This window comes from Martes martes (assembly GCF_963455335.1).
Source record: "Martes martes genome assembly, chromosome: 1".
Lineage (NCBI taxonomy): Eukaryota > Metazoa > Chordata > Mammalia > Carnivora > Mustelidae > Martes > Martes martes.
Genome location: NC_137888.1, coordinates 155,487,129 through 155,499,925, shown reverse-complemented (window position 1 = coordinate 155,499,925; position 12,797 = coordinate 155,487,129). Strand labels below are relative to the sequence as shown.

The 12,797-nt window shown below is 40.4% G+C and overlaps 1 protein-coding gene across 2 annotated transcripts in view; it reads left to right on the top strand.

The window, feature by feature from the left end:
* The window catches only part of ANO10 (anoctamin 10), a 218,966-nt gene that overhangs the window by 155,287 nt on the left and 50,882 nt on the right, over window positions 1-12,797 (top strand). For both annotated transcript variants that reach the window (XM_080796633.1, XM_080796630.1), the window contains exon 12: window positions 11,632-11,748. In XM_080796633.1, coding sequence (XP_080652759.1) covers window positions 11,632-11,748 — 117 coding nt within the window. The remainder of the gene's footprint in view (window positions 1-11,631; window positions 11,749-12,797) is intronic.

Here is a 12,797-nt window from a genome sequence, read left to right as displayed (position 1 = left end):
GTCCCCTACTACTATTGTATTATTATCAATATGTTTCTTTAATTTTTTTATTAATTGATTTACATAATTGGCTGCTCCCACGTTAGGGACATAAAAACTTAAAACCGTTAGATCTTCTTGTTGGATAGACCTTTTAGTTATGATATAATGTCCTTCCTCATCTCTTATTACAGTGTTTGGTTTTAAATCTAATTTGTCTGATATAAGGATTGCTATCCCAGCTTTCTTTTGATATTTATTAGCATGAAAACTGATTTTCCACCTTCTCACTCTAAATCTGGAGGTGTCTTTGGGTCTAAAATGAGTCTCTTGAAGACAGTATACTGATGGGTCTTGCTTTTTTATCCAGTCTGATACCCTGTGTCTTTTGATTGGGCATTTTGCCCATTTAACTACTGAATGATATGAATTTAGTGCCACTGTATTACCTGTAAAGTTCCTGCTTCTATATATTGTCTCTGTTCCTTTCTGGTCTGTGTTACTTTTGGGATCTCTCTCTGCTTAAAGGATCCCCTTGAGTATTTTTTGCAGGGCTGGTTTAATGGTCACAAATTCTTTAGTTTCTGTTTGTCCTGGAAGGCTTTTATCTCCCCTTCTATTTTTGAATGACATCCTAGCGGGATGAAGTATTCTTAGCTGCTTATTTTTGTCATTTAGCACCCTGAATATATCACGCCAGTCCTTTCTGGCTTGCCAGGTCTGTGTGGATAGGTATGTTGCCAGTCTAATGTTTCTACCATTGTAGGTTACAGGCCTCTTGTCCCAAGCTGCTTTCAGGATTTTCTCTTTGTCTTTGAGATTTGCAAACTTCACTATTAGATGTCAGGGTGTTGACCTGTTTTTGTTGATTTTGAGGAGAGTTCTCTGTGCCTCCTGGACTTGCATGCCTGTTTCCTTCTCCAGATTAGGGAAGTTCTCAGCTATAATTTGCTCAAATATACCTTCTGCCCTGCCTCCCTTTCCTCTGCTTCTGGAATTCCAATTATTCTAATATAGTTAGAATGGTATCACTTATCTCATGAATTCTCCCCTTGTGATTCAGTAGTTGTTTAGCTCTCTTTTTCTCAGTTTCTTTATTCTCCATCATTTGGTCTTCTATATCACTAATTCTCTCTTCTGACTCATTTATCCTAGCAGTTAGAGTCTCTATTTTTTATTGCATCTCTTAATAGCCTCTTTGATTTTGACTTGATTAGATTTTAGTTCTTTTATTCCTCTAGTGTCTTCTGTGCTTTTTTCAAGCATAGCTAGTATCTTTATAATAACTATTCTCAACTCTAGTTCTTATATCTTACTTATATCCATACTAATTAGGTCCCTGGCAGTCAGTACTGCCTGTTGTTCTCTTTTTGGGGGTGATTTTTTCCATCTTGTCATTCTGTCCAGAGAAGAATAGATGAATGAGAGAACAAAATACTAGAATGGCAACAACAATCCCAGAAAAATATACACTAAACAAATCAGAAGAAACCTAAAACCAAAAAATATTAAAAATTTTTAAAAAGAGAGAATATAATCAGACAGGTGAACAGAACAGAGCAATACACTGGATCCTGTATTTTTTGGTATGTTTGTTAGAAAACTAGTTCCCAAAATTGTAAAGAAAGAAAAACTTATATATGTATAAAAATAAAATTAAATATAATGAAAGGATAGAATGTAGCTGTAGAAATGAAAATTAAAAGACCAAAAAAAAAAAAAAAAAGGAATATAAACAGACAGGTGAAAAGAACAGAGTTATACACTATATCCTGAGTGTATTTTGGTCAGTTTGTTAGAAGAAATTACATCTCAAATTTGTAAAGAAAGAAAACTTATATATCTACAAAAATAAAGTTAAATACATTGAAAGGATAGAATGTAACTGTAAATATGAAAATATAAAAAGACTTTGACAAAAAAAAAAAAAGAAGAAAAAGAGAGAGAAAATATGATCAGACAGATGAAAAGAATAGAGCCATACACTGAATTCAGGATGAATTTTGGTCTGTTTGTTAGAGGAAAGTGCATCCCAAAATTGTAAAGAAAGAAAAACTTACACACACACACACACACTCACACAAATAAATACAAGGAAAGGATAGAATGTAAATGTAAAAATGAAAATAAATGATTTTTAAAAAGAATTGATGAAATAAATTGGTTAAAAGGGAAAGAGAAAAAAATTAAAATTGAAAGACTAAAGAATTGTGGTGGGAAAAAAACATGAATTCTATATACTATTTTCCTCTAGTTCTGGAGTTTTACAGTTATCTGTGATTGGTAAACTTGATCTTGGCTGGATGTTCTTGCTGATCTTCTGGGGGAGGGGCCTGTTGCAGTGATTCTCAAATGTCTTTGCCTGAGGCAGAATTGTACCACCCTTGCCAGGGGCCAGGCTAAGTAATCTCCTCGGGTTCAGTGTCGGTAGCTTTTGTTCCATGAACGCTTTCCATAGAGCTCTGGAGGACGGGAATGAAGATGGCGGCCTCCCAGTCTCTGGCCCCTGAGCCAAGAGCTCCGGCCCCCCTCTTCAGGGTGCCCTCAGGGAAAAGCAGTCAAATTATTCTTGTCTCCCTGGTCTCTCTGTGCATTCCATGCTCACCTAGCCTGTGACCAAGGATTTCTATCTCAGGCACACAACCCTGTTTTGAGTTTCTAACCCCCAAAGACTCCTATGGTATGCTCTCCTACCACTCCTCCCTGGGGTGGAAGGAGGGGGTCTTGCTGTGGTTCTGCCACTCGCTGGGCCCCTGCTCAGAGAGCAGTCACCCAACTGTGCTGAGGTTCATGGTTTATGGCAATCCAGACCTTAGAGCCCACTGTGTTTGCAGCTGGCTTCCCGGCTCCAATGCTTGGGAACTCTGTCACACTCAGGAATCCCTTGTCTTTCTGTGACCCCCGAGAATTCTAAGACCACTCTGCCCCACCTAGGATTGTGCCCTGCTTCGCCACCTGAGCACCTTTCAGGCAGGGACATCTCTCACCAAGAGCAGATTTCTAAGAGTTCTTTTCCCTGTTGTATACTTTTGCTTTCTTTGTCATAAATTAATTGACCATATATGCTTGTGTTTATTTCTGGGCTCTCGATTCTGTTTCATTTATGTCAATACTGTGCTGTTTGAATGCTATAACTTTGTACTGAAATTTGAAATCAGCGAGTGTAGGACCCTCCGTTTTGTTCTTTCTCAGGATTGTTTTGGCTATTTGAGGTCTTTTGTGGTCCCATGCAAATTTGAGAATTATTCTAGTTCTATGAAAAAAATATCATTGGAGGGGCGCCTGGGTGGCTCAGTGGGTTAAGCCGCTACCTTCGGCTCAGGTCATGATCTCAGGGTCCTGGGATCGAGTCCCGCATCGGGCTCTCTGCTCAGCGGGGAGCCTGCTTCCCTCTCTCTCTCTCTCTCTCTATCTGCCTCTCTGCCTACTTGTGATCTCTGTCAAATAAATAAAATCTTTAAAAAAAATATCATTGGAATTTTGATATGGATTGTATTGAATCTGTAGATTGCTTTGGGTAGTATAGACATTTTAATAATACTAATTCTTCCAGTCCATGAGTGCTGAATATCTTTCCATTCACTTCTGTCTTCTTCAGTTTATTAATGTTTTATAGTTTTTATAGTACAAGGCCTTCACCTCTTTGGCCAAATTTATACCTAGCTATTTTATTCTTTTTGATACAGTTGTAAATGAGATTATTTTCTTGATTTCTCTTTCTGATAACTTGTTATCAGAGTACAGAAATGGAACAGATTTTTGTATAATAATTTTTTTTTGAAAATCTGTGGAATCCATTTATTCTAGAAGTTTTTTTGGTAGCATCTTTAGGGTGTTCTATATATAACATCATGTCATCTGCAAATAGTGACAGTTTTATTTCTTCCTTTCTAATTTATATGCCTTTTGTTTCTTGACTAATTGCTTCCTAGGACTTCCAGTACGTACTGTGTTGAATAAAAGTAGGAATAGTGGTCGTTCTTGCCTTTGTTCCTGATCTTAGAGGAAAAGCTTTCAGCTTTTCACCATTGAGTATGATGTCAGCTGTGGGTTTGTTATCTATGGTCTTTACTATGTTGAGGTACATGTCCTTTATACCCACTTTGTTGAGAGTTTTTGTCATAAATTGATGTTGAATTTTGTCAAATGCTTTTACTGCATCATCATTCAGTTTGTTAATGTATTGTTGATTTATTTGCAGTTGTTGAATCATCCTTTCATCACTGGAATAATTCCCACTTGATCATGGTATGATCCTTTTAATGTATCTTAAATTCAGCTTGCTAATATTTTGTTGGTGGGGGAGTTTGCATCTATTTTTATCCCCAGCCTATAATTTTCTTTTTTTGTGATGTCCTTGTCTGCTTTTGGGAGCAAGGTTATGCTGGCCTCATAAAATGAGGAGAGCTTTCCATATTCTTTAATGTTTTGGAAGAGTTTGAGAGGGATAGGTATTAAATCTTATTTGAATGTTTGGTAGAATTCAGTAAAAAAGCCATTTGATCCTGGGCTTTCATTTGTTGGGAGCTATTGATTACTGATTCAATTTCTTAATAATCAGCCTGTTCCAATTTTCTATTTCTTCATGATTCAGTCTGGATGATTTTCTGTTTCTAGGACTTTATCCATTTCTTCTAGCTTGTCCAATTTGTTGGCCTATCATTGTGCCTAGTAGTTTGTTATGATCCTTTGTATTTCTGTGGTATCAGTAACTTCTATTCCATTTCTGATTTTATTTATTTGAGCCCTCTCTTTTTTTCTTGATGAGTCTAAAGATGTGTTAATGTTGTTTATCTTTTCAAGGAGTCTGCTCTTAGTTTCATTGATCCTTTTTTATTTTTAGTCTCTATTTCATTTATTTCCACTCCGATCTTTATTATTTCCTTTCTTCTACCAACTTTGGGCTTTATTTATTCTTTTTTTCCCCTTAGTTCCTTTAGGGTTTGAAGTTAAATGGTTAATTTGAATTTCTCTTATTTCTTGAGGCAGGCCTATATTGCTATGAACTTCCCTCTTAGAAATGTTTTTGCTGGAACCCATAGATTTTGGTATGTTGTATTTCTGTTTGTCTGAGGCTTGCTTCTTAAGAGCCTAATTCCATATTTTTTTTCAATCTTGGATCTATTAATCATTTCTTATTAATTGGCATTTGGCATGTAATTTGGTAATCAGCAGAGGATGCTCTTTTGGAGTTTCTTTTATTCAGCGGTGGCTGGACTCTGAATGGAAAGAGGTACCATGGCTGACATTCCACTGTAGAGATCAAATTATCTTTTCAGAATTCTAAGAACTATCTCTAATTTGCATTTTGTATTTCATAAGAGACAGGGTTGGGGACATGCTGCTACAAACACAGCTGCTACTGTCGATTGTGTCATAGTTTCCAGTTTTTGTAAAATAAAAAGGTTCTGCTCACAGACTGTGCACCTGCCACAAGACTCCCAAGAGCTTGACCTCCTGGGGTGACCAGAGGTGCATGGCACCAGTGGCTGGGTGGGCAGTACTGTGGTTCTGGGAAATACTTAGCTCTGGATGCTCCTTTTCTTTGGTCTTGTCCTTTTCTTCTTTCCTGACTAATACACCCTATAATCATTACTTGAAGCATATTGTTATGGGGAGCCAACTTCTTTGTATTTACTACTTTTAAAATTCTGCCCATTTTCCCACCCCACCCCCCAACTGTTTCTTTTCTTCTTTGCTTTGTTTAGGATACAATTTTGTGAGTTTTACTTTAAAAGAAGATTGTCAATGAAGGAAGAATCATAATCATGGCCACAAAATGTCTTCTCTTTTCACAGGCTATGAAAAGCCAACCGAAGTATTCATTTTTGAATATGTTTTTCTTCAAATCTGAATAGATTCACATTTTGTCTTAGGTTTGCTTTTATTTATGAAAACAAGTAGAAATAGCTAAAATGCCTTTTGCAATTTTTTTTCTCAGTTCAGTTAGCATAAAGCAGTTCCCAGCCTTGAAACAGATTTGCTGTAGGGAATATATAAACAACATTTTAAAGGTTGATTTTTTTTTTTTTTTTGAAACATGGTGCTGTAACTGTTATTTAGGTTTCCAGGCTAGCCTACGAAAGCTTACTTAATCCATTAACTTGAACTCTGGATCCTGGGTACAAGAAACCGTAAAGAGACCGTGATGGTGGCTGGATGTCTCATTTATCCTTTCCTGAGCATTAAGATAGTGTTAGTTCCATTCTCATTCTATTTACTCCTCTTCCTCAAAGCCAGTATCCTACTGCTGAAGCTGCTGTGGCATATCCCCCTACTTCTGAGCACTCAAGAGTATTGGGGGTGGGTGGAGGACAGAGTTTGCTAGCACTGGCTAATTAAACTTATTGACAGTTACCTGTGAATGGCAATGTTCCTTCACCCTCCCAGGGATATGTCAAACCAGATAAGCCTGTTAATTGGTGGAACTTCTGGAGTACTGCAGAGTGGGGCAGGGTGAGGGTTGGATCAGTGTGACAAGGTTTGAGGAGGGAAGGAAGTGGTGAAAGAAGGCCAGCATCTGGGTGGCCTGGCTGTGTGTAAGTGCTCTCCTACATATTTGCAGAAGGAATGAGTACAAAGTGATGCCCTTCACCAGCTGCTTGTCATCTCGGACCCCAGATTAAAAAACCAGACTCCCTGGGCTGCAAGTTTTCTGGTTTGGGTCTGTCTCCTGGGCATATGGGCAGTTATAGTGAAGGGGGGTTAGGAGCTTTAGCATATGTAATTCCTTTAGGTGAGTGTCAGTTCACAACCCTCCCAGGAGCTTCCTGGGTGAAATCTGAGCTGACCCCTGAGTGTGGAGGGCAGGAAGAGATGGAAGAAAGAGGCCAGCCTCTCCAAGTGGGAAGATGACAGTTAAATAGCAAAGGGAACTTACTTACCTAGCAGGCTTGTCTTGGGCGGCAGCAAGATGAGTGGATCCTTGCACCTCCTTGCCACATCTAAAAGGTTTTTATGAACTTTTATCAATAGAGACCTTCGCTGGGTTTGGTCAACTATACCATCAACTATACTGTTCTCAATACCACCTCACCATCTCAAGGTGATGTCCTTACAGCAGCTTCTGGGAGTGGGAGGGGCAAGCTCACTCCCACATTCCAAGGACAGGGGAGGAAGTGAGCAGCCTCCAGTTATCTAGGTCCAGCTCACAGGTTCACTAGTGGTCATGTCTTCTCCCTGACCTTCCCCAGCTGTGAGGAACACTTGCATTCTTTTTGACTGAAGTGGGTTTTTCCCCCTTATAAAAGGGGGAATGTGCAGCCCTATGTTTGTAGCAGCATTATTTACAATAGCCAAGATATGGGAGGAGCCCAAGTGTCCAGTGATTGATGAATGGAAAAGAAGATGTGCTGCGTATGTGTGTATATATGTGTGTGTGTGTGTGTGTGTGTGTGTGTGTGTGTGTGTGTGTGTGTAATGGAACATTATTCAGCCATAAAAAAGAATGAAATCTTGCCATTTGCAACAACACGTATAGAACTAAAGAGTATAATGCTAAGCGAAATAAGTCCGAGAAAGACAAAGACCATATGGTTTCACTCGTATGTGGAACTGAAGAAACAAAACAAATGAGCAAAAGGGAAAAAAAAGACAAACCAAGAAATGGACTCTTTAACGATAGAGAACAAACTGATGGCTACCAGAGGGAAGGTGAGGGGGCATGAGCTAAATAAGTGATGGGGATTAAGGAGCACAGTTGCTGTGATGAGCACAGGGTGATGTATGGAGGTGCTGAATCACTGTATTGTACACCTGAAACTAATACTACACTGTATGTTAACTAACTGGAATTAAAGTAAAAACAAAAAAAAATGTAGAAAAGGAAAAAAGAAGTAATGCATGTTATCAGAGACTAAAGATAAAGAGATTGCCCATATTGCCAACCATCTAAAGAAAACTATTGCCAAGATGTTGATATATCTTCTTCTCATCTGGTTAATAATATTGGCATTTTTGTTTTGCTCTTTAAGGCACTTTTTTTCTTCTGTTGAAGATTATGAGGATCTGTTTTGAGGAAAGGATACTTAGTGATGGTTTAAGATGAGGTCTGTAAAAGAAAAATGAGAACACTATGGGATGGTCACCTGTTTCCTCATTTTAAGTATGAATTGCCAATTCTGAACAATAAATTTCTTCTTAGAGTTCTTCTCTTCTTTAAAATGAGTGCCCCCAGTGCCTTTGTTTCCCTGAGTCAGCCCTCCCTCCTCAGTGTGACAAGCCCTGCTTCCTCCATTCTTGCTTCCCAGGCCCTTCTTGGCTCACCTTGGTCTTGCTTCTGTGACCTCCACTCACCTGAAACCACTCCCACCAGAGCCACCAAAGGCCTTCTGGTGGTTAAAAACCAAAGGTTGCTCCCCAGCCTCCATGTACATGACCTTCCAGTGCCCACTTGACCGGCTTCTTTCTCTCTGCTTTGTTTCTGTAACCCCACAAGCTCCCTGATTTCTGCCTCCCCCCATGTGCTGCTTCTCAAGCTACTTTTCAGACCTCTCCCTCTGCTCATCACACCTGATACATTCCTCCAATTCCATCCTGTGCCGACTTCTTACCTCGTCTCATCTTTTCTCCCTCACTGTGCATCCCTGCAGATCTCAGCCTTTCCCATGACATTATGTGCCCCTTATGCATATACCCTAGCAACTCCCAGGTGTTTGCCTCCAGCCCTGTCATGAACTTGAGACCCCTCTGCCCCACTGCCTGCTGAGCATCTCTACCCAGATATCCCACAATCCCCTGAAAGTGCATAGGGCGTGCAGACCCTCTCCTTCCAGCCTGCTCCTCATCCTGCACACGTCATGATGGAGGAGCCATGGAAGCCTGTCTGGTCCTCTGCTGGCAAGCCCTCCATTCAGCCGTGGAGGTTCCGTCCCATTACTCTTGCACACACTGGCTCACCCTGATTACCTGCCTATACTGCTGCACACTCCACACTTGTCTGCTATCCATGCCACAAATGGAGACCTCCAAGCCTGTCATTCCTGTGTCGGCATCTTCAGTGCCTCCTCACTCCTCACTCAGCTCCTGTGTCTTCCAGTATCTGAGAGCCTCCATGTCCCCTCTCTCCTCAACCCCACTGCCCCTCTGTGTGTTGGTTTCCTTTCTGGGAACACTCTTTCCCTCTCCTAGCCAACTCCTCATCCTATATGTCTCTGAAAACATACTTCCCTCTCCAAATTAATAAATACCGACGTACTGCCAGTCTGTAGGCTCCTTGTCCTGTGTATACTGGGTGGGACCACTCATGCGTGGCATTAGGGGATGGTCCGTAATTACCCTCTCCTCCTCTAGACCGTGTGCCGGGACATCATCTCCTTCCCTGTAGAATCCTCCAACATGTGACCCATGTCTAGCACACTAGTCACTAATATACGTGAAAGGAGGGACACAGTACAGCTTCCCTCTGGCTTTGTGGTGCTGGTAGCCAGCTAAGGAGTATTCAGCTGTGTGCGTTGTGTGGAACTCTTCAAGAAACATAACCCTGGAGGTGTTCAGTGGGAAGTTAAAAGCTTAAAATAAGCAGGCCTATTAGGAACCTATTTGCAAATACAGCTCAAAAGAAATTGATCTCTCTACATATGGGCCTTTAAAAACATTTAACATAAAATTATTTCAGGAAAACAAACTACAGAACTACTCATAACTTACCAGGTTATGGTATGTTATGGTAACTACTCATAACTTACCAGGATTTCCAAACTACTCAGAACTTACTGCTATGTAAGTATTCTAACCATATTAAAATGACTTCCTATATCAACTGATATTGTTTAATAAATACCAACATTTTTAATTCATGAGGGTTATGGACATTTTGTATGGCACCTGTGAGCACTGAGGTCTGTGGCAGCCTTGCTCGGTTGCCCAGTAACCAGTCCTTGTTCCCAAAGGAGAGTTGACACATCTTACAGGAACCTTGTTTCCAAGGGAAGACCTTGGCAGGGTCTTTTTTTTCACTGGTTCCCTCCAAGACTCCAAAGAAGAGAAAATGGGTACAGATTTGTTAGGAGAGATGGAAAGTGGCCAGTGACTGGCTCATGATGGGGTTCTGGCAGTTTGAGGACACCCCTTTCCTGGAAAATGTGGAAGATTTCTTTTCATCTGCTCATTTGTTTATTTCTTGTCTAGTATTTCTACTGAAGAGGTTAAGTCTTATATAAAAAACTATGTGTCAGTACTCCAATGGAATGAAATAATGACACAGTATACCTTTTTTGAATTATTTATTTGTTCTTTGTAGATTTTATCCAGGTTCCTGTTAATTTAATTCAATTAGTTCAGACTTACAACAGATGATGTCACCTGATCCGTGCTGTGTTATCTACTAGTTTTCACACTGTAGATACTTAATCAGCACCTTGCAGGTGTCCTCTGGGGTCCCAGCAGTCACACTCTGGTGAAGACTGCCTGGCCCTGGTCCAGTCCACATCTCCTGTTAATACCAGGAGCGCCTGGCCTGCTCTGGGGCTCTGCCCATTTCCAGGTCTTTGGATTGAATTATTGCTTGTTCTGGCATGATGCTGATTTCCTTCATTATTTCATGCCTCTCCCAGTAGATAGCCACATGATATTCATCCTTCATCCTCCTTTTGAAAATATCACAGTAAGGGGTTCATCTAATTTTTTTAAGCTGTCCTCCTTTTCTGTCAGTAATTCAATGCAACATTTCTTAGAGGCTGTTCCATATCCTTCACTGATTTTCAAAATGCCTTTTAATCATTTCTTACCTTTAAAAATCATTTCACAGCTTTTAATATTTAGTAATTCATGCTGTCATCAAAGAGGCAACTTTATTCTTTTCATCATTCAGACTTCTGTGGGTGTTGATCCTGGATCACAAGATGATACTAGAATTGCAGAAGCATCCATAGGTCGAGTCCATGCATCTGAAGAGCAGGCTTACCAATGGAAACAATCCTGTTGGTTTATTCTGTTCTGCAGAGAAAAAAGCATAATTATAAACTTCATATCATTATGGTATGAAAAACCCTGAATAATTTTGGTGGAGCACGGTTCTAAGCTTCCCGTGTTATAATGGATACACTCTATGTTTCTGTGTACCTGCCCTACCATATAGAGGGAGTCAGCAGCATAAAGTAGTACATTGCAACCAATCAATTCATCAATATTTATTGATTATCATTTCATGAAAGAAACAGTAGCAGATTCTTGTGGGGGTGCAGAGGATTCAAGGCACCTGGTGTTTAAGGCACCGTATGTTTCACATAATAGCCGGAAGCACAGCACAGGGAAGAGGTTATTGGGCAAAGAATAGAGGGAGTCTGCCAGTGTTGTATGCTAACGTACACTGGGAAGGCGGACACAGGTAGAAAAAACACATTTTGTGAAAGACTTCTCAGAGTAAATTTCATTTTTCTGTAAAACACTGAAAATAATGTATGGTATCAATTTGGATGAATAACCAGTTTTAGAAGAATAAAGCAAATAAGACAGGAGTTATTGAGTGGGCCACAGTGGTGGGTGGGTTAAATAGAACTCTTGGACCTGGTTGATCTCTGATAAAGGACAGGCCAGTCATAAGAAATTAATAAGACTAATGAGAAGAATCACAGATTGCTTAGGTCCCTTGTTGTCTCATTGCACACTGTAGCCTAGTGTGGCATGTCAACATGTACTCTTTCTTGTTTTCAGCATGCACTCCTGGCTTTAAAGTTCATACTTGCATTTGCCATACCTGATAAACCACGACATATCCAGATGAAACTGGCCAGATTGGAGTTCGAGTCTTTGGAGGCACTCAAGCGGCAGGTAAGGGCAACTGTGCTGAAAATCAGTGTATGTCTTTAGCAAATGCCAGGGGCTGTAATTTAGAGAGCTCACTCTCAGTATTTCCTTCAGCCTTGAAGTTACCAGCATAAATAAATACAGAAGCCTCCAGTTTAGATGGCATAACAAAACCAAAATCATAATAATATGAGCAACAAATAGTTGGAAGAACTAAACTCAGCAAAACAAAATTATCTGAGCAATGTTAAAGAACATTCTGTAGAAGAACAAGACCAGGATTTCCAAGAATCATCCTGGGGCAGCTCCTACGTTTCTAGGTCTGCCTTCTACAAAAACATGAAGCAAGAAGTGAGTAAATAGAATCTTGCATAATATTTTGCAGAGAATGAAGGAGAACAAGAAAGTGTGGGCAAAAGCAGCAAAAATGCCATCAAAGTAGAAACTTCCTTCCAGGGATTTCCACATTATACCAGAGGCGAAGCTGGAGGTCTTCATTTTGACTTTCTACTCGTAGCAGAATATGAGCAGGAAGATAGAGACTTCTCCATGCCCAGAGCTAGTTCTCTCTAGTGAGAGATACATAGAAACTAAACCAATGAGAAAATTAGTAAGGCATTTATCATCGGAGAGGCAAGCTGTGGATCCAGGACATGGCTTCTGACCCTCACTGCCCATTAGGCTTCCAAACCACCTTGTACAGAAATATTTCCTTTGATGTTTGGGGAGCTGGGAGGAAAAAAATTGCAAGGAAGACCCCTCCCCAAACTGACCCTGTGATAGAAGCAAGGGCTCCAGGACAGTGCACAAGATGGGAGGTCCCACACTGGAGCAGAATGTGCCCCTGATTAGGCAGGGTGTCCCCAGGATAAGACTTGTAATAAGAGCATAGAGAAGAAGGAGAAGTGCAGGTCCACCAGCGGGGTGCAGCAGCGGAGAAGGCTAGATGACTGCGTTTCAGTTTCTAAGTTGCAGGGCGTGTTCACCTAGCCAGTGTGTCTGTGTCTTACATCAGAGCACAAGCATCATGCTCCACAGTGAGCCACCAGAAGCATTCTCAGCAATGTCAGGAA